The sequence below is a fragment of the Numenius arquata genome, chromosome 6 (genome assembly GCF_964106895.1).
Source record: "Numenius arquata chromosome 6, bNumArq3.hap1.1, whole genome shotgun sequence".
NCBI lineage: Eukaryota > Metazoa > Chordata > Aves > Charadriiformes > Scolopacidae > Numenius > Numenius arquata.
The window spans coordinates 58,324,514-58,347,170 of NC_133581.1; the positions used below are offsets into that span (position 1 = coordinate 58,324,514).

The 22,657-nt window shown below is 41.3% G+C and overlaps 1 protein-coding gene across 3 annotated transcripts in view; it reads left to right on the top strand.

The window, feature by feature from the left end:
* Positions 1 to 15,826, top strand: part of GPATCH2L (G-patch domain containing 2 like) — a 32,469-nt gene extending 16,643 nt beyond the window's left edge. For 2 of the 3 annotated variants that reach the window (XM_074149426.1, XM_074149425.1), the window contains exons 7-9: positions 4 to 89; positions 9,128 to 9,219; positions 14,365 to 15,826. In XM_074149426.1, the coding sequence (XP_074005527.1) occupies positions 4 to 89; positions 9,128 to 9,219; positions 14,365 to 14,537 (351 nt within the window). In that variant the 3' untranslated portion in view covers positions 14,538 to 15,826. Of the gene's footprint in view, positions 1 to 3; positions 90 to 9,127; positions 9,220 to 11,450; positions 11,573 to 14,364 lie in introns of those variants that run through there. The other variant, XM_074149427.1, reaches the window with a different exon arrangement.
* The last annotated feature ends 6,831 nt before the right edge of the window (positions 15,827 to 22,657 follow it).

The following is a 22,657-nucleotide window of genomic DNA, read 5'->3' on the forward strand; positions in this document are numbered from 1 at the left end:
CAGTTCAATCCATTATCTCCTCTGTACTCTCTGGATGTGCTTGCTGATGCTTCCCACCGAAGATGCTCACCAGCACGCTGCACTGCCAGGTAACTCCCTTGCTCTGCTCTGTTGGGGTTGTGTCACCTCCCTCCCATGGTTATCTTCAGCAGTACTATATGATTTGAACAATACTCATGGACCTGGAAGTTAACGTACTTTTTCCTAAGAGGTCTGTGTTCAAACTTAGCATAAAACATACTGATGCCGATTACTTGAGAGTCTCAATACACTAAGCACTTACAGTATATGAAACAGTATATGACAGACAGGCAGAACATACTGTGCTTTTAGAAATAAATGTGACCTGTTCTGGATTGCGCAGTGAGTCGCCGCAAGTTTGTTGTGTAGGTACAAATGGGCACAGTATTGTTGTCCACTGTTAAAATTGGAACAAGGTGAGAGTGAAAATGCTGACAAGCTCATGTGGCTGACATGCTGAGGCATTTTGGTATCCTGGGTACTGAAATAGACCGTCTGGGCAGATTCAGAACTCACCTGAGGTGACCTCTAATGGCTTGATTTCTCTCTGTTGCTATAGCTGAATTTTAGATCTGGTCCGGCCAAACATTGACGTGTATTTGAGTCTGCATAGTTGGGGTTAATATGCTATTCAGGCATCTTCTGCTGACTAATCCTAAATTAAATTCAAGTGTTAGCCTTGGAGGTGACTCCTGTTCTTGTGCTGCAGGTGACTGTCTAAAGGTAAGGTGCCCTTGAGCTCTTTCCCTGTGCAAGGAGACAAAGACTTGCTTGGGACCCAATTCCGCTTATGTATTTGTACGAAGGACCAAATCTGAAAGAAACGTCTGGACTTTCAGCTTCATGGCTTTCTTTCCCTTGTTAATTAGCAAATAGAGCATGAAAAATGTACTGAGGTTGTATGTGTCTGAACGAAAGCTTGGCACACGCCCAGCAAAGCCTCTCCTCCCACTGGCTTCTGCAGGGAATTTTGTGATGTCGCACCATGACCTCATGCTGCTGTAGCCAGCATGTAAAAGCCAGAAAGAGGGAGGGAGGAAGAAATCAGCTCTTAAACATTCAACTGGATGAGAATAAAAAGAATTCAGAAGATTGTGCATCAAAAATTGGTTTCTTTCTGGGCTTTTGCCCCACTCTGGGGATGTTTTGTGCCTGAGAAGCAAGAAGACTGATTGGTCTCTTAATTTACAGCTAGGATAACCTTTCTTGTGCCTTGAGTGTTGTACTTAGTGCTCTACAGAACTTTGTCTTCCAGAAAGGAGAGCTAGGCAAATCCTGCTCACAAATTCAAACAGGGCAAAGTCTCTACCTTTATGATTATTATTAAAGGACCTGTCCAAAGCTACTGGTTATGGCAAGGGATTTCTAAACCTGGAGGGATCATGTTTGCTTGGTTTTGCTAAATATGTAGTCCAGCTAACTGATGAATATATTCTTGGTTCTTTCCTCTAATGAACAGGTGATTGGTGTCCTGACAAACTAACCCATGATGAATTGTTACCAAATGTTGGCAGAGAAGTTATCCCATCCCAGAGGTGGCTGTGTTTTTAAGTGCCTGTAGTCTGAGAAATTAGTTCCTATTTTATTGTGAAATGTGCTCAATAATATCTATAGGAGAAAGAAATACGGAAAGAATGACTGTGTTATGCGGCCACATGTATGTGGCAAGGACTGAACTCTTCGGTACGAGGTGCTTGCTTTATGTAAAGATGCTGCCAAGGGCACAGAAGGAAATTGTTCCTTTACAGAAATGTTTTATTGACAATAGTTGTTCTTTAGGTGCTTCAACAACCAAGCCTATTAGTAGTCCATTTTCTTACAGTAGGTTCAGATGATCTCTAAGCGCTGTTCAGCCATTGCCACAGTTAACGTCTTCCTCTTTTGCCATGGATGGAGTTAGCTCCAGTAGCGTGTGCTTTAGTAAGCTCCTAATAGCTTGCACCTCATCCTGGAGTAACTCTAACTCAGAAATTTGTCAGAAGTGGATGGGGCGAGGGGGGCAAGTGGGGAGCGGCGAGAGCTAATTCCCTGAGAATGATATGATGTGTTAGAGAAGAAACTGTCCGTTGTGGACATCCAGTTTCTTCAACTGATGCCCACCGTGCCATGCAAGATTACCTCTCTGCTTAGTTGCTGCTGTCACGAATGTGTCCAGTGGGGTATAGTTACCAGGTGGAGTTCTTTTCTCTCCCATGGAAATGTTTTCTTTGTCTCAATTGGATTGTCTCAAGTGGATTTTGGTGGAGTCATCTGGACGTGCAGTTCATCTGGAAGACTGGTAACCCAGTGCTTCATTTAACCAGAGCTGAAGGCCAGAATACTGAGCACACTGGGGTTGTTCATTCAGGCTTTTCAGTGTCAGGGAGGAAGGTTCTGTGTGAAGGGTTCCTTGGGAAGTCCTATTTGAAAGGCTGTATAAATTGTACACTACCAAGATTACCTTTCTTGCTTTATGTCTGTGATGAGAAGAGATTTCATTCAAAGTGTATGCACAGCATTGGGAATTTCACACCCATCATTAGAAGCAGTTTTGTGTGTGTGGTGACTGTTATCATTAGTGGTATAATTTTATTTTGTGAAGCGAGGAGAGTTTCCTGCTTTCTTGCAGTCCTCCCGAGGGACGACTGGTGTATTAATTTGCTGTATTGCCTCCTGGCTGTTCCCAGGCTGTTTTTCCTCTTCATCATGGAATTTTTAATGGCCCTGCTGCCTCTCGGGAGGCATGCAAGGAAGAGTACCTCGGGGATCTCTTCCTTTTTTCACATGCCTATAATTACTCTCCTTTAAGAGCACAAAGCGTTTGCTAATCATGTCTTGTCTGTTAAGGTTTCGGCTTCACGATGCAGGCTGTTAAAAGCAAGCAAGTAGAGACTTGCATGGACAGCCCAAGTGATCCTTCTCCTCTTTCTCCTCTGCCCATTTGCCTCTCTGGGAGAATGGAGTGGTCTGAACAGAATTTTCTTCTTGAACTCCTTCTGCTAAAGAGGATTTTGTAAAGGCTCAAGCAGAATATCTTATTAGATTTCGGTTATTCAATGGCTTTATCAGTGGGAAGATGTTATAGGTTGTTGGTCAGTGGAATGTTATGTCATGAGGCATGGTAAGAGTTTCCGTAGAGCCTACAGCTGATGTTCCTTCAATTTGAGTTTGAATAGCAGGTAGAATAAGAGAGGAAAGTAGAAGATAAATTACAGTATTCTTTACCGATTCTTGGAAATAGAGTTATGGGTGAAAAGCTCAATTAAATGTTCCCACTGGAGGTCATAGGAAAAGTGGACTTCAGATGGGAAGTAGATGTTGAAGGTGGAGATTTGAAGAACTACATTAGAGAGACCTCTGAATGGTACAGATGAATCAAAGAAAATCGCTTTGCATGTCCTCTCAGTTAATATTAACTGTAAACCTAGAGTTTGATTTGGTTTAGAAGCAAGTCTCTCATCTTGCCTGGAACACGGGATAAAGATCTAAAGGGGTGAGTGATAGAGTGAGTTTCCTAGAAATCTTCCAGTTGCTCCGTACCCTGGATTTGGTGGTGCTGATAGAGTGAAAAGGTTTGAATGTCTCTAATTCCAGTTCCAGCTCTAGAAATATGCTCATCAAAGTAAATTTTGTTCTTTCTCTTCTGTATCTGTGCAGAGATCCTGACACTTCTGCCTCTTACCCAAACACATAGATTGCCCACAACAGCGAGCCTTTCCTGAGGCAATTGAAGGAGTGAACGGATGTTCACAATTTCATGCTTTCCCACTTGACCAGGACAGTTTCCAGTTCATTCCATGCAACCTAGCCACACATCTTCATCTTCCTGAAATTGTCTTTATGTAAAAACGTCTGCTGTCAACTGCTTTAGGCATCTTTCTCCCTATTTTTTTTAAACTCTTTTTCCATTTAGCTGGAGCACTTTCATGTCTTCCTTTGCTAAAGTCTGGCTAATATTCCAGTTGAGGATATAACTGAATTCTTCTGACAGGCATGCAGTGAACAACAGCTATCAACCTAGTGTCACATGCATTTGTCTGAGGCCTAATGTTCCCATTTTGGTGAATCCTAATTCTCTGGAGTGAAAAATCCCCTTGGCTTCTGAATTTTGTTTACTTGCTATTGCTTGCTTCTCCTATAAAGCATGTTGCCATTATCAAATTTGTGTACTCAGCAGGTCTGGCAAATATTAGGACCCTTTCTGGCACAAGTATCCTGTGATTCAGTATGAAAATACAGAGTGCAATATATGGGATCACATCATCTCTGCTTAGAATGCTTGCACGGAAACTAGAAAAAAAATGTGTTCACTTGCATTCGCCACACACAAACTTTTAGGAATGGAATTGCTGCGTCATTAGAATACTTACTTGGGGAAGAGACTGCTGGTGCATGAAGACCTATGAGATTCAGATGATTTAAGAAATGAGCTGACCTGTTAGTGGTTTTGGGATCTGAAAACGTGCTCTAGAAGCTCTCCAGTGAGGCTCTGCAGGGCAGAGGAGACTGCTGTGCGCAGGAGGTAACTGCACTGTGGTGTGGCAGCAAGAACCGCTTGTGGTGGTTCGGGAGCTTTGTGTGCAGACTGGATGAGCAACTCCTATTGATTTTCATGTGCTATGTGCAGGTCAGACTTTGGTGCCCAGCTGGCTCAGTAGTCAAAGAGGAGGAATGACTCCGCTTTTACTATTAATTTTGTGAAGCCACTATCAACAGCTTTAGGTAACACCTCAGGGCTTAGAGAGAGAGCCTTTTATTCAGCCTGTGTTTGCTGGGAGTACAGCATCACAACAGCAACAGCTGGGTTGTGTGGAGTTTTAGTAGCAGTATCCTTGTTAGAAGGCTGTCTCTGTTGAACATTTACTTTAACAAGAGGATAATAGCATCCCTTGTTTGTATGACAGTAGATTAATGGCTGCCTCACACTTTCACTAAATAATCCAAGTGCTTTGCTTCCTCTAAGTGTAAGGTTAGAATAAAGACTGTCAGCAGAGAAGCTGGATGATGTGAGGTTACAGAGGCACACCCCCCCAAGTGTGCAATGCCTCCAAGAAGGCCACAGACTGTCACAGTTAGCTCTGTAGGGTCTTCTCAGAGATCTCCGTTGTGAGACTGAGGTTGTTTTTACCCCAAATTTTGAGAGAGTGGACATCACTTTACAACCTAGGCTTTTGTTCACAGATAGTGAAGGCTTGCTTCCGGGGCCTGATGCTGTTCAGTAACGTTCTTTGTGGGCTGGTGTATGCTTGGGCTCTGTGTTGTCTCCCACAGATTGTACTGCCAATCCTAATTTTCTGTTGAAACCCTGTGGTAGATGTAAAGTATTGGCAAGCTCCTGTGGCCTTATAGTCCTGCATGGGGTCGATCACCTTGAACTGTAGGAGTGAGGTGGGAGTGCAGTGTATGCAAATACAGTTAATTTGAAAAAGAAAAAAAAAAAAGTCACAGAACACACAGAATAAGCATGTAGAAGAGAAAGGAAGCATTACTTCTGACACATTACAGACAGCAATGAATCTCAGCTTTATGCGTAGCAAAGCCCACTTCTTCTCCAGCGTGACCTGCATGCGGAATCAGGTACCTTAAGTACTATGTTAAGAACAAGAGACAAATTCATATTTCCTGGATAATTCCTGCAGCTTGTGATTTGAAAAAAACACCAACAAATCATCAGTCAGACAGACACTATAGACTTTTCTTCGTATAAAACCATTTTTTCTATCTCTATGTAATTTTTTGTTCACTGGCTCCTGGCAGTGAGAGGCTGCAATGTGAGTTGGAATATCGCAACCACCAGCATAGCTGCACTTTGGATCCTGCCCTATCTCTCCAGGTGTGTTCTGCTTTTTCTCTTCCCAGGTTAGAATTTCAGTCTTCTCTAGACTGTAAACTAGGTTTTTGCATTAGTCTCTGGTCACCTGGCAGATCCAGCTGGGACTGAGCACTGTGACTTTTTTTTTTCTTATAATCAACCAGCCATAGTCCAAAAGTAACCCGGCAATTATTTTCTCATTTGTGCGACATTAAAGAAAGTGTATAGAAGCCTGACAGAAGAGGTTGAAAGCCAGTAAGGACAGAGTAAGTACCTTTCTATTTTCTCAGTTTAGGCCCAGATCTTTCAGCCCACCAAGCTCTGTGCCTCAGACTTCTTCACAGAGGGGCTTGTGACAATGCCCGAATGTGCATTTTCAGTCAGCCTTTCCTCTCAGCCCTGTTGTTATTCTACTTCAGAGTAATTTTTAAACCATTCAGAAGAATTACTAAAATTCAACTTTGACAGAAAAACTAATTCATGGTTGCAGCCTGTCAGTGAGATTTTCACAATTTATATTTCAGCCTGTCCACTGCAATGTTGTGTGCCGCACATAACCATCCCCTGACTTTCCTGGTGGTGGTGTTTCTAGGAGTCTGCTGTTAAACTGGGAGTCACCAATTCTATTCTTTTAGCGATATAGCATCTGTATGTGCGGTAGTGATTAGAAATTTAGATTGAAAAGTGTGGTATCTACCAAAAAAAATGTATATTTCATAAATTATATCTCAGACACCCTTTCTGTCCGTGTCTTAATGAGAACTATCGTCCGTGCCTGCGTTCTTCTACTCCTCTCTCTCCCAGGGTATGTACTACATGGAGATTCCCTGTATGCAGATTTATGGTGTCCGTAAAGTGCACCAGCCACTTGAAACTGACACTTTTACCACCAGGTCAGTCAGAGCCAGTGAGTAATCAATAGGTTCCTGATTTACTAACTGAAGTGTGGGTGATCAATAAGGGATAAACCTGAATGAAATACATGTTACAGAGACAATTTATGACGTCTGAGCCTTTGTGTATTAGAGGCAGGGCTGCTAGATGCAGTGTCCTTGCTATTAGTCTCCAGCTGGAGTATGATTTGCCTTTACTTTGAGTACAAGAGGGGATTTTGAGCTGCTCATTATGGTTTAATTTTTTTTTTTTTTTTTTTTTTTTTTTTTTTTTTTTTTTTACCCCCTGGGTAATTGTGAGGTAAGGGTAGGTGTGGTTTGAGCTCAGATGGAGCCTAGACCCAGATGGTCTTATTCAAAATCTAGTTGTAACATTTGTGAACTGGGAAAAATTGCTTAAAGTCTCTTGGAAATAATAGTGCATACTTCTTTCCTAGTCTGTAGTGATTCTTCATCAAGGATCAGCTGGCTAATATTGGTATAAGTTCATAAAATTAAAAAGGGAACCTTATTATTATTATGTGATAAAATGAGTTGGATTATTAGATACATAATTATTTGGTCATCTAGTTAGTAATCTAATACTATGTCACTGATGCAAAATAAAAAACTGAAGTTCCACTTGATTGAGACTATCTTTTCCTTGGGCTATGTGTGCCTAGATATTTCAGAATACATTGTAGAACGGTGCTAAAACACTAGATAGCCAATGTCATAATCATGTACCAAAGCAGTTTTTAGCATATGCAAAATCACTTAGAGGTTAGTCACTTCTGTTTACAAACACAAGATTTGAGTATGCAGTCTGTAGGTGTACAGGTGTTTTCGAAAGTCTTTAATTCATGCTTTCAGGGGATTTCTGTGTCTGGTTGTATTAATATGCATTCCCAGATTTGAAAAATTGGCTGTCAGTGAAGCTTAGCACAATTTAAAAAATTTTTGAAACTATTCCTTAATGTCAGCTTCAGATGACAGATACTGTAGACTTCTTGTAGAACTTTTGAATTTTAGTAGAGAAATTAGATAGATAGACAGAATGGCAGATATTTCTTTCTTACCTTTTGGTTGCGCATTTGTTTCAGGTAGGTAGGTAAACCTGGCAGCATTCAAACAATTTATAGTCTTGGCTGGTATAGGAAGCTACATAGGAAGCTGTAGCTATATAGCTACAACAGCACACTTTGATTTTGCATAAATTCAGTGTCTAAAACTGTATATATTATAAAGTAGATTTTGGCGTGGGAATATGAAGATAAGAAGTTTTCCTTTTGTTATCTGTAAAAGGTTTCAGTACTTGATAAATATGTTTGTTAAACTTTCAGGATTTTTGTAAAAAAATCAAAATAACGAGCTTTAAACACATGAAAGCTTTTCATCACTCAGTCATAGAAATTTATATGGTTCCAATCTTTACACCGTGTAAGGACCTCACAATCTGTAATGGATTTTATTTGTCCGGTAGTGCTGCATTGTGCACGTCAGATCTGATGCAGAGAGTCACCGAGGAACTTGCCAAAGAAGCTATGTTCTCTCAGACAAAGCAGGGATTTGAACCAAACGTCATTGCTAAATTATGCATTTGTGTTCATTATGGATTGTATTTGAGAAAGTTCTCTGGTCCGCTGCCAAGACTGTCTTTTCTGAATTACACTTCTCTTCTTCCTACGTCTGGAACTTGGAGGAGTGCTGGAACTTGAAGTCAGTCCCAATAACGCAGGTTTCATCTTAATTGGCAAATGGTTAAACTGGTCATCAGTAGGCTTCAGGCTTAATAGTTGGTATGACTGGGACAGATTATGCCTTTCAGGCAGTTTACAGGTGCAGTGAGGCTTTATTACCATAAGCCACATTCAGCTGTTTTCATAGCACTTCGATAAGGAAATCATAATTGTGAATATGCATGAGACGGTTTTGGATTCCTGACTTTATGAACTTACTACTGTAGAGGAAACAATATGCATGGACATTTGGAATACAGGTACATTCTAAGATGACTCTACAGTACTAAATAGGTTGCAAAATAATTTCTGAATAAGGGGGCAAATACCACGCAATTTTTTCCAAGAGCAATCTTGCAGATATTTGCTACGCTTGTATAGAAGTAATGGTAGGACATGTGTCATATCACAGCTTGATCACATCTTCACTTATGCAAAGAGTTATTTTAAAGTTAATACAAAACCAGATCCTATAGAGGCTAAGAAATAGTTATTCTTCTGGGCCATTTATGTGTGTGAGCTCTTAAAAGAAATGGGAGCATAATGGTATATTAATGAAGAATGTGAGCAAAACTTCCCTGAGAAGCTTTTGATTTGTGCTGCCTACTAGTTAAGAAGCTGATGGGATTTGGTGAGTGATTGGCCAGAATCTTACAGGAAGGTAATACTGGAACACAGTTTTAATTTTTTTAATTTCTTTGTAGGCAAGCCCATTTACACCTGGGACCACCGTGTTCAAGGGACATCAAGAGGAAACGAAAGCCAGCTGCAGCCTCCATGTCCAGCCCAGCATCAGGTAATCTGTGTGTCAGCATTTCCAAAGTTGTGTCCCTCTTGAGCAAAGTGCCACAGTGACATTAGTCAAAAATAGCATTACCTTGATTTGAAACTAACAAAATGTGTTTGAGAGAGAGTATCATGTGTTTTTGCATAGCATCAAAAGCTGCCTACTAAACAAATCTTTGATGCTGCCGCTATGGTAAGTTAATATAATTTACAGTGCTTCACTGTACAGTGGGTAATAATCTGTTTCTTCATAAGGTGTTATTTCCACCATTCCTAAATGATGCAATACATGGTAATAAGGAGGTGATAAGAGTACACAGTGTGTTCCTTCATTGTTGATCTAACATTAGCTGATGTCTAGAAACACCTTGAAAAAGGGTACCGGAGCCACTTTTACACGAGTAGAAGTCTGGCAATTTTTGTATCATCACTGGGTGAGACTAGCTATTCCCTGTGAGTTGTCTTACTCTTGTGAATGAAAATAGTCACTTTTTTCTTTTTCTTGCTCTGGGGATGTAGTGATTAAAATGCTGGTTTATTTTCATGTGGCATATTTCCGGAAAGTGATTTATTACTCACCGGAATCTGAAGAAGTTTTAATCTGCAGAACAGAGAGGGATTTAGTAGAGTTTCTGGCCTCTCACTCTACCCTCTCTTGAAATATTTTGCCTACTATCAAGCAACCCATGTTCTTCCAACTAGTTTATTAAAAAACTATTGTTGTAATCCAGTAACAAGGCGGTGGATAAGCTCATGGGGGGAAAATGGTGATGGGAAAACAGTGGGGAAGGCTAAAGGAACTGATGATGAATAGGAGGAATGAAGTTTGGATTTCTCCCTTGGGCTGGGTAAAAAAAAAAAGGGAAGAAAGTTGTGCTAGCTCTCCAGAACACAGGTCTAGATTACAAACTGTCTGAAAAGTTTTGTATTAAAAAAGAAGATAAAAGAACATTAAGTTAATAATCCATTGCTTAGCAAAAGTGTCGTCCGTTATTGACTACTTATTTAGGATGTTCTTTCCTGGCTTTTGAGTAATCCATGCCAGGGCATTCAAACTTCTGTAGTGAAAGGGTTAGTAAAATCGTATATCCATAGCCAGAGAATTTTAGTTCTGGGATGCTAGGTTTTCTTGGTATGAGTGCTAGTGTCTCACTGTTACCTGTCCATTTATTTATTGTTCAGAGTGTATTCTGTACTGCATTGCTGGTCACTTTCTATAGGGAGAGCTTCTGTTTCTGTGCCTATGTGTTTCAAAATAGGCAAATTGTATAGTAAACACTTTTTGAAGAGTTGAATCTGCATCTGGAGTGGAACTCAGCACTGGAAAATAGCACAGAGGTTTGAAAGCTTGTTTTTTGGAGGGAGATGAGGGAGAGAAAGTATGTATTACAAAATAAGGAAGGAGAGTATAGTTACTGAAATCCGGACAGGATGCTTGTGTTGATCATCAAGAGAAAAGTGCTGCAAAGGTCTTTAATGGTCAGAAATGGTAAAGACCTCTTCCTTAGGCCCAGTTTAGAAATATCCCCAGAAAAGTTAACAGCTATGGACAGGGTTTGCTACAATACTGATTTGCAGAAAGAACCTTTTATGATTAGGTAACTGAAGCTGTGCCCTAGCTGGCTTTCTACATAAGCCTCCCAATTGCAGCTGGAGCACAGCCTGGGTATGTAACTTGGAAACTTCTGAAATCTGGGTATTATTTCTTTCAAAGGTGATCTGACTTTGGAATTACTAATGCCTAAAGAAACATGTAGGGTTACTCTGCAGTAATGTAGGATTAACTGAAGACTCTTATGCTTGTTAGACATTGATGAGATAGATACAGATTTTTCTCCTTTGCCGTGCATCTACTTGTGCCTACATAAATGTTTTATACTGGTGTTCTGTACCTGAGGAATCATGGCAGCCTCACTTTCTCACTACAGAGGCTTTTTATGTTTGTGTTGTTTTATTTTTTCTGCAAAAGATGAAACACAGGTGAATGAGAATTCAGGCCCATGCCTGTCACTGCAGGCACACAGGGTGCGGGATTTCTTCACCTTTAAATAGCTCCTTAGCTGAGTCCAACTGCTCTCGTCTCACTTGTTGACCAGGTCCTGCTTCAGTGATCTCCTTTTTTGCAACCTGAGTGCCCCATGGAGGTGAAGGACACAGCCTGAGCTGGCTCCATCAGTCAGCAGAACAAATGGGCTTGCTCTGCCGAACATCGGGCCATCTCGGATTCCACCTCTTTTATAGAGATGAGTGATGAAGAGGGGCTCGTTCCGCTTTGCCGCTGTATTAATACACATCAGGGGCCAGCTCCCGGCACTAAATCACGCTACTGCATACATCTGTTATCGGACTCCTCACCAGTGTGATGAACAAGACTGCAGATAGAGGCTTCCTCATGTCATTCTTTATAGGATTTTCCTAAAAGAATAAATAGCTCAAATCTCTGCCAACACTCTCCCCTGTCATTGTGATGAATTTAGCTTCTTTCTTAAACATGCAGCTACAAATCTTCCCCTGTCGTCTTACCCCCCCCCCCATCCACAGAAAGTTTTGAGTTGAATTTGGCTGAAATCAGAAGATGCTAATAAAAGGCATATGAGATGTGGATGCTATCTCCCTTCTAGCTGCAGAAATGAGAGAAGGGAGCTACAGATATGTTTATTTGGGAGCCATGCAAACTAAGTTTATTCTGTGTCTTCTCACATACTTTTATGAATGTGATTATTCTATAGATTCTGTTAAAATGTAATTTGTCAAAGACCCTTGTATGAGCATAAAAAAACATGCATTACTGTAGCAGAAGTGCCTAGATCTCTATTGTACTGCTATAGCATTTACCTTCTGGTATTAGTCCTGCCCTTTGAGGCTAATTGGCCCAAATACTATAACTGAGATAGATGTTAAAGAATAGCATTTTGGAAAAAGGCCTGGCTGTTGAGAGCAACAAAAAGTGGGTAGAAAATTCAGAACTCATTTGCACTTCAGGAAGTGACTGTTACCAGAATTGAGTTCTGAGCAAACCTACACAAATGTTGAGGGAGTTTGAAAAGGAAAGTTAGTGCTTTCTATGCTATACAGTTGAGAAGTATGCGAGCCCTAAAGCATGAGGTTTTCACTGGGTAAGAATAAAAGTCTGGCTGGTGTAGTTTGGCAGTAGAATAAGGAAATCTGGAGGAAGTAAGACTGGCTAATCTGGGTGAGAGCCAAAGTTCATCCAACTCAGTGACCAACAGCCAGTGCGGAGGGAGGAAGAAAATCTGTAGTAATAAAGGTCCTTCAAACTTTCGGTGATTCAAGACTTAGGGACTTCAAAAGGCACGGATGGTGTCTTTGTGTTTAGTTACTTTCCGTTGAAGTGCAATAGATTTGGAATAATGTCCTCAGTGGCACAGTAGAACTTGTCTGAGAAATACTGTATAAAATGTTATTCTCATGGTTGTTATTCTCTGATTTGAGAGGGACGTGATGAAGATTGTCGTGTCTGTCTTCTGTTTGTCAGAGTAGGCCACAAGTATAGATGGCTGTGAAATAAATGGTGAACAATTGTTCAGTCTTACATTGATGTTTTTAATGTTTATGTGGTCCAGTCCCCTATATATGTAGCAGTGCACGTGGTAAGTGGCATCCTGTTCAGGTATTACAGTGAGTCTGGGGGTAAAAATCTGCATAAATAAGCTTTTGAATACATGCCTCAGAATGTATTTACACTTAGTTTGTGAAAAATAATAATTTCTAAAATGCACCAGTTAGCAGCCTCTGAAACTGCTTGTCAGAGAACAGTCTGATGAGTAGTAGCGATTTGGTGAATTTTCCCTCTCCTGTTTCTTGCTAATGCATTCCCTCTTTGTCATGGTGTGATGGTACCCCGCAGCAAGAAGCCTGTTTCAGTCCTTTGCTTTTTTTCTTTTTATGAGCAAAGATGGGGAGGCTGAGTGGGGAAGCTGCTAGCAAAGGGCCCACAGTATAGTATTGGTGGAGATTATTAAAGGACTTTGACTTTTTTTTTTTTTTTTGCATGTTTCATATTCCCTTCAGATGGAGGAAGTTGATGACCTAGCAGTAAAATATGCAATGTAGTGTTATCAGCTGTGGTGTTGTGGTTGTATGGGAATGACTCACTGTTTTGGATGTAAAGAAGCAGGATTGTCTACTGAGTGTGGAACCTCAGGCATCAAACCAGCTTTTTATTTAAACTTCAAAGCAGTCAGTCCTCTAGTTGAGGCCTGTTATGGTCTCTTTATCCTTCACCCACTACAGAGCAGCAGATGCAACTTGTAGTAAAAACACACAAACAGCTATTATCTGTTGTGAGAATACAATGAAAATGAGATGCGTTTCATACTAAAGCAGTTATTTGTTCAAAAAAAATTCTGGTTATCCCAAAAGACTCCTGTGGTACTTACTCCTGCCCTGTTCTGCTTGTGAGGATCAAGTGATTCAGGATACTGAGAATGGGAGTAAACTCTTATATCTCTAGGTTTCTGACAATCCTGCTGGAAATTCGGGTGACTGATGGGTTGAGCTATGGATCTGCAAATCTCTCTTGCTAATTGTAACCTGTCCCATTTTGAAGCAGTGGTTGCATTGAAAAAATGAGAATGGATTCCAACCTAGCTTAGCAAGTAGCTTTTTTTTATAATATGCTGATTCACCATATTGGGTATATGTGGAGGTTCATGGTACTGCCTTTACTGGGTAAGGAGGAGATGTATATTTTCCTCTTTAACTGAGCTTTGCAACCTGAAATCTGTCAAGCCTTCAGGAGCTTTGAAATTCTCAGATGCAGGATTAATTCAGTCATTGAGAAGAGATCAAGTTATCTTCAGTTGAGTGATTATGAATTGATTCAGTTTCCTAATGGGACAGCTAAAGCTCTTGATTTTGCACAGGAACTTTGACTAAGAGAACTAGGTAGTGGACTAGGAACTTGGAGTTCTAAATGTGAGAATCATTAGAGCAAAGGTGTTAATGCTATCAAGAACGTGTATTTCAAAGGAATTTGGCAGGGAAACTTGTGGGAACTCAGGAACTAACACGTTCATATAAGAAATTATATATATGAGGTGTTTGTCATGAAGTCACTTGTTCTAACTTTTTTTTTATTGCCCTTTCCTACTCTCTTCCTCTGTTCCCCCTTTCCTGCAATTTTATATTCCAGCAACTTTATCTGTCCACATGGATGCAGCAGAGTCAGAGCTACCAGCAACACCGTCCCTGAGATCCCAGAACTCTGAGTGGACTGGGAAAACACCAGCAGCCGAGAAAGCCACTATTGCTGCCTCCAGTAACTTTTTTAAAATGCCACCAGAGAAGAGCCCTGGATACAGCTAAAAGGAAGCATTGCAACTGTAAAAGCTTGCTGGATTTTGGAATTGTTTGACTCTGGTGTGTGTCTTCACCAAACATCTTGTTTGGCAGTAGTGATATCTTCAGTATTGGTGCGTGGCGTGTGCCATCATCCAGACTGATCTGCGTGCCCCACATACCTAAATCATGTTTGTGAATCTATGTTTAAAAAAAGGTAATTAGTGTTGGGACCGCAGTGGCTTTTAAAAATGTTCTTGCTATTGCTGTATTTATTATGCATTCATCTCTTTCCCTGATGCCAGCTCCTATGTGCTGGGTCATGTACAGATTCTTTTGGGTTTTCAGATCTTATTCACCCCTGGACATGTTGCTTGTTTGTGCATGTGGCATATTTTGGGTGAAAGTCCCACTGCCACTCTGGGAGGCAAAAGTCTCCTGCTTTCTTTCAGGCTGGGAGGATTTCTTGGCTGGAGAATGAGGAGGGACTGCAAACAAGTTGAAATGTGGAACCCGAGTTCTGTATTAGCAGGATGTTTTCAGGCCGTGTGCTAATGGACTCTAATCATGTTGCTTCTAGTGAAGCAAATACAGTGCTTGTCCATTCAGAAATTGCCATTGGCTCACTGGCAGCATGGTCTGTTAGACCTTCTCCCTTGTTTTGAATGTCTTTAGTCTTGCTTGTGTATTGCATGTTCTTTCCTAGATCTCCTACCAGATAAGGATTTGGGAGAACTACTTGGACATTAAATGTGCAAGCTGGAGTCCTGGAAAGGAACTTGGGCCCTTGAATATCCTTGGGGTATGGTAGAGGATATACAAAACTTCCATTTCTCCATGTATAAATTACAAAGTGACTGCTAGCATTTCTAAATGACGCTTGCCATTGAAGTTAACATGCCATTGAACAAAAAAAGCCATTTAAAGTATCACCTGAGTTCAGAGCGTTCTGGGTATTGATCAGACCACTTCTGCCTCATGTTTTCCCTCACTTCAAAAAGTATTGTCTGCTGTATCTACCAGAGGTGTCTCCACCTACTGATGATTGTACTTTACTCTGCAGCATAGACAAAAGAGGTTCTCTTCATAGCATTTTGACTTGGTCACCCATTACCTTCCATGTTGCAGAATATATGGATAGTGATTTCTTCCCTCTCTTTTTTTGGATTCTTGATCACACTCCACTTACTTTTCTTGAATTACTCTGCCTGGAGCTTATTTTGGGCAATGTTTTTAGAATATACACCTGGATAGCATGTGTCATAGAACAGGTGGCCTCATGGCTTCTTAAGTCTATTAAAAATAGGAAATATTTGTATGCATAGAACTCTTTGCTTTCTTCACCGTGTGGAGCTTTCAGACAGGACCATTTAAGATTGTAAAATTCATTTTGAATGGAGAGGTGCAGTTAGCACTCTAAAGTAGATAACAAAATTTGCATGTTTTTAGTGCTTCTTCAGTGTTCTACTCTGCTTTATAAATCAAATAGCTGAGGGACAGATTTGATTGTGAAGCTATAAAGCAGTGATTTATATTTAACTCTGTATTAAAATGTTAAATGGTCATAACATACACAAAACAAAAATTGAATGACTCACTAAATCATGATTGACAAATACAGTTATACTACAGACACACTGTCCGTGTCTGATCCCGTAATACCTACTTACTCTTGGAGAGGGATCCAAATTGGATTTATATTTCGCAGCCCAAGCAAACTGTCAGATCTGTCATTGTAAATCCCTCTCAAAACCTTTTTTTTTTTTTTTTTTTGTGGTGGTACATTTTAGAACTAATTAGAACAAGGAAAGCCTTTTTACCTTGCTGAAGCAGTACAGAGGTCAGTTTGGATTAGGGGACAAGCTGTAAGGGTTATGTGAAGAGAGGAGTGTTCCTGTTTATAAGTAGTCATTGGATTGTCTTACTTTGTCATTATTTTGAGCAGTGGTGCTAAGAGATAGCACAGGCAGTCTCAGCGCTGGAGGGCCTAATCTAGAACATACAAAGAGAAGGTAAACCTGAAGAGTAGTAGCTTGACTATCTAGTACTCTTGAACACAGTGAGGGGGAAAGGTGGTCACATTCTCTTGACAACCTGCAGATAAATTTTAAGGCAGGAAGCCTCGTAACAAAACTTTCAGGCTGTTTCAGTGACAGGGATTGTTTTCCTAAAAAAGCATTTGTGCAACTGAGTGTTTTTCTTCTCATGAAGGATCCTCCACAACCTCTCTTGGTTTGAATTTATTCAATGGACTTACTCAGATTATTGATTGTTCAGCTAAAATTTTTAATTTTGGCCTTTGTGTTCCCCTTTTTAAAACCAATTCTGATATATCTTGCTACATTCTGAGTATTTTTCAGAGCAGTTCTATTTCTGCTGTGGTGTTGAGATGTTGTTAAAACTTTTATAAGAGAGGTGTTGGGGAATCAAGAGCCTTCGTCTTGCTCATTGCAGGGGGCAGTTGCCAGACTTCACGTGATTTTTCTCGGGGGACAGGGAAGGATAATTTATCAGATTTTCCTATTGAGGTCAGTAGCACTGTTCATCTGGTTAAGCCCTTACTTAGGTTGTAAGCTCCTAGGAGGTCTTCCTTTCCTTTTAAAGGTTGAACATACCCGTGGGAGTACTGAAGAGTAACTGTGGCAGGCCTTGTCTTGGTAAGCCATACTTCCTGCCACGCAACTTTCTGGAAGTGCCAAGAGACTCAAGTTCTTGCAGCTGCCCTATCTTTCTTGTTTCTAGGTTAGAATCTGGTTGCAGGTCAGTCAGACTCGACCAAATTTGATTCTCCTGAGATGGCAGACAAGCTAAATGAATCGTATATCTTGTTACTTCAGGATATTTATCAAAATCTGTCTTCAGACTTAAGTAGCTTGATACAGATTTGAATATCTGCAGCATTCTTAGATGAATGAACAAGCTGCATTGGTTTGTGTCTTTTCCTCTAAGGCAGATTCCTTATAACTGACACTGTACTTGCACAGTCCTCACAGTGAAGGACACAATGCTTCAGGTGTGGATTGCTTGAGTAGAAAGGAATAATAATATGCCTTGATTTGGTAGCTGCGCTTCTGCTAAGGTGGTCCGGTATGTGATTATTGCTTCAAAGATACACAACTCATATTTCAGTTCTTGTCCACCAGGACTCCCCAGTCTTTTTCCAGGTTTGTCTTTTCTCCTTGTCCTTATGGGAGACTTCGATTTCCCAGACATCAACCGGGAATACCATACAACTGTGACAAGCAAGTCTGGGAAATTCCTGAAGTATGTTGAAGGTAATTTCTTGTCACGAGTACTCAGTGAGCCAACTAGGAAAGATGCCCTGCTAGACTCGTTTGTGAATCGAGAAGGACTTGTGGGAGGTGTGATGGTAGGTGGCTGTCTTGGCCACTGGGATCACACTGAACTCAGCTGAGTTTAAAATTCTTGATGTAATGAGAAAGTTGCTACTCTGGATTAAAAGAGAGCTAACTTTTAGCTACTCAGCAAGCTAATTAGCAGTTCTCCTGGGAATCTACTTTTGAGGGCTTAGGGGCCCATGAGTGCTAGTCAGTTTTTAAGAGCCACCTTTTAACAGCAGGCAATCCCTTTGTGTTGAAAGCAAGTGGCACAGAAGACCAGTTTGGCTGAAGAGGGAACTCCTCTTGGAACCCAAGGGGAAAAAGAAATTGTATGTTCTCTGGAAGCAAGGTCAGGTTTTGCAGGAAGATTACAGAGCTGTGGTTCACATATGCAGGGAGAAGACCCAAAAGGCTAAAGCTTAATTAGAGATGCAACTGTCCAGTGTTGTGTGAGACAACAAAAAAGATGTTTTGAAGTACATTAATAGCAAGAGGAGATCTAAGGAAAACATTGGACCAATACTTGTTGAAGATGCTCACCTGACAAATCAGGATGAAGAAAAAATGGAGGCATTCAATGGGTTTTTTTGCCTCAGTCCCTAATACTACTGACAGACCTTGGGCTGCCCAGAGCTCTGAAGTGGAGGACCATGACTGCAGGAACAGTGACTTTCCATTTGTGGACACTGAAATTGTAAGTTGAATGTTCGTAAGTCCATGAGGATTCATCCCAGTGCACCAAAGGAGCTAATGGATGTTACAGCAGGACCCCTCTCAATCATCTACCAAAGGTCTTGGGAGTCTTAAGAGGTCTCTGCTGACTGGAAGCTGGCCAGTGTTATTCCATTTTACAAGAAGGGCATGAGGGAAGTCCCAAGAAACTACAGACCTGCTTAGACTAACCTCAGTACCTGGAAAACTTATGGAAAAGATCATACTGGGTGCTACTGAAAGGCATTTAAAGGATAATGCAATCATCAGGCACAGTCAACATGGGGTCACAAAGGAAATTCCTGTTTAACTAATTTGATATCCTTCTATGATAAGGTCACCTACCTTGGGGATGAAGGGTGGATTTAGTTTTTCTGGATTTTAGTAAGGCTTTTGATACCGTCCCTCACAGCATCCTTCTGGACAAGTTGTCCAACTGTGAGACAAGCAGGTACACAGTGTGCTGGTTGAAGAACTGGCAGCACTCCAGGGGTTGTCATGAATGGGGGTACATCTGGCTGGCAACCGGTCATCAGCAGGGTTCAATTCTAGGGACAGTCCTGTTGAATGTTTTTATCAATGATTTGGATACAGCAGTTAAATGCACCGTTAGCAAGTTTGCTGATGATACTAAACGGGGAGGTGCTGTTGACGCTCTCAAAGGACAAGAGGCCTTGCAGAGGGATCTAGATAGACTGGAGCATTGGGCTATGATTAATGGGATGAAATTTAACAAGAACAAATGCTGGATTCTGCACCTGGGATGGAGTAATGCTGGACACAAGTATAAATTGGGAGAGGAGTGGCTGGAGATCAGCCCTGCAAAAAGGTATCTGAGGGGCTGGTTGACAGTAGGCTCAATATGAGTCAGCAGTGAGCCCTGGCAGCCAAGAGGGCAAACTGCATCCTGGGGTGCGTCAAACCCAGTACAGCCAGCCACTCAAAAGAGGCAATTATCTCACCTTCAATACTGTGTGTAGTTCTGGGCCCCACAACTTCGAAAGGATGTTAAGATACTTGAATGTGTCCAGAGGAGGGCAACAAAGCTGGTGAAAGGTCTGGAAAGAATGTCCTATGGGGAGTGGCTAAGGAGTTGGGGTTTGTCTAGTTTGGAGAAAATGAGGCTGAGGGGTGACCTCATTGCTCTCTACAGCTTCCTGAGAAGGAGGAGTGGAGAAGGAGGAGCATCAGCACGTTTCTCCCTGGTATCCAGTGACATGATGCATGGGAATGGTTCAAAGCTGTGTCAGGGGAGGTTCAGACCTGACGTTAGGAAACACTTCTATACAGAGAGGGTGGTCAAACACTGAAGAGGGCTCGCTAGAGAGGTGGTCAATGCCCCAAAGCTATCAGGGTTTGGGAGCCAGTTGGACAATGCCCTTAGTAATATATTTTAACTTCTGCTCAGCCCTGAAGTAGTCAGGTTGTAGGACTAGATGATCATTGTAGGTCCCTTCCAATGGAATCTAACCTATTCTATTCTGTTCATTAACTTCATGAAGTTTCTGTCTTTTCATTCCTCCAATCTGTCAAGGTCCCTCTGGGTGGTACCCCCACCCTCCAGCATATCAGTGGCTCCCCTCCCCAACATGCTGTTATTTCTGACCTTGTTGAGAGTATGTTCTGTCTCTTTCCACCAGATCACTAATGATCACTGAACAGTATCCCAGTACTGTCTTCTGAGGCGTGCTTTTCATAATTGGCAATCACACAGGTTTCAAACCATTGATCATTATTCTTTGGGCCTGACAGTTCAGCCAGTTTCTCACTGACCTTTCTTACTGGGTGGCATCCAGTCCATAGTTCCCCCATTTGGTTATAAGGATGCTATGACAGACTATATCGAAAGGCTTACTGAAGTCAGTGTAAACAGCATCCGCTGCCCTCTGCGCATCCACAGAACCTGTCATTTCGTCATAGAAGTCAGTCAGATTCATAGGTATGGTTTTGCCTTGTTTAATCTGGCTGCCTGTTCATAGTCACCTTGTCCTTAGGGTGCCTGGAAGTGGCTTCCAGAACTTGCTCAATAAGGCTACAAGAGGCCGAGGCTGGGCTGAGTAGCCTGCCGTTTCCCAGATCCTCCTTCCTGCCTTTTTATATGTACCCCTTCCTGTCACTGGGGACCTCATGCAATTGCCACAATTTTTCATAGGTGACAGAACCAGTCTTAAAATGACATCCTTTTTTAAACAGGACTTTATGTATTTATTTATGTACAGGGAGAAGATGGACAGTCAGTGAAAGAAATTGAGAGCTGGGAGGAGCACATTTACTAGTTGTTCTTTGCACATTTCCAGAAGTTCTAGTGAGGCTTAATGCCCAGTTTGGCAGGTACTGGAGAAGTGCGACTTGAAAGAATGTAGTTTCTGGCCTGATGGATTTATGAACTTAAGGTAAGGTACAGTAAAGAGTGAAGAAAGCAACAAAACAGTAGCTGGAGAGAAACTCATAAGAGGCTGGGACTAGTGCTACTGAATGATAGATTAGCTTCCTGATTGTGGTGTGCAGAGGTGTGTCTTGCCGGTGTTCCTGAATAATGACATTGAGATGGTTAGTGCTGTCCTTCGAACTGTAGAAGCTCATGCTGTTATTTTGGGGATGTTGCAGAGACCTGCTCACTGGGCAGAGGATGAGAAGGGAAATTGGAGGAAGGGGAACAAGAAGGGTGATTGAGTGCCTCTTACTGTAACTGCTTCTGCATTGAAGAATGAAGATGCTACATAAAACAATGTGTGTGCCTGGATATCAAAAAGCAATATATAAAGTGGATAAGAACTGTGCTTTGTTGTCTTAAAGAACAGTTTTGTAACCAGAGAATGTTTCAGTGATGCAAAACTAAAAGACACTACCAGTTATTTGTTCAGAAATAGACTTAGAAGACTATCAAAGGAGGACAAACTTCTGTTCTCATTCTGATACTGCATTACTGTGTCTTTGTCCCCTGCATTCTGTTCCAGTTTGTGTTTTGTGCTTGAGACGTCCTGCTTTTGTAACATCAAACATGGGGAAAAATACAGCAATTCTTCATAAGGGATAAAGCATAAGGGGCCACTTGCTATACAGAAGGCATGACGAGATTATCTTAGGCCATTAACTTTTACTCAGTACAAGGATTGAACTCAGCATAGAGAACACAATGTCTTAATTCCAAAGCGTCTCATTCTTAAGAAAGTAAACTGTGCCATAGGCAAGTGCAGGGAGACTAAACTGTCACCAGCATTTGGGGACGGGTGCATGGCTGGCCCTCCATCAGGTGACATACAGACATACGTTGTGGAGTGAGAGGGAGCCTTCAATATCCTTCTCAACTTTAATGTGGGTAAAAAATGCCTTTCCAACTGCAAACCTGGCTGTTAGTATGACTCCAGTGAGTTGACAAAGATGTGTTAACTGACCTTCCAGGAACAGAGAATTCTTGTACCAACTCAAAGAATTGGTAAAGGGGAAAATGGACTGGCAGAGCCTGTTATATGAGAGAAAGATGCAAAATATATATAGCTGCAGACAATAATCAGAAAAAGTATTGCTGAGTCCTGCATGCATGACCTAGGGTATTCATTGTCTTAAAGCAGAGCTGCCAGTATTATGAGGATGATCAGGGTTTTGCAAAGCTGCCCTCTTTTCCTTGTAACCTCTGAAGGAAATGGGATGAACAGCGTAAGAACGGCTGCACTGGGTCAGACCAAAGGTCTGTCTGGCTTGGTAGTCTGTCTCTCACAGTGGCCAGGTTTGGATGCCTAGGGAGTACTGCAAGGTCGCATTAGTTATATAGTGATGCCTTCCTTTTATGTTCTCTTAGCCCAGTGTCCTGTTTCAAAAAGATTTACAAACTCTTTCTTCAAGGCTGGAAAAAACTTTTGTGAACCTTTGGCTATAGTATTTATCTTGCAACTGGATTTAGTTCTATTTTTAGGAGAACATGTAGTCTGACTTTAAAAATATCGAGTAAGGATTAGTTCATCTTTCTTGGTAGTCAGTTTTCTTATTCATTGCCCTCTTTATAAGGAAATTGTATCTTCTCTTGAAATAGTTTTTTCCTAATACCAACATCCTGACATTGTTTCTTGCTATGCTTTTTTTCAGCAGGGTTGAAAA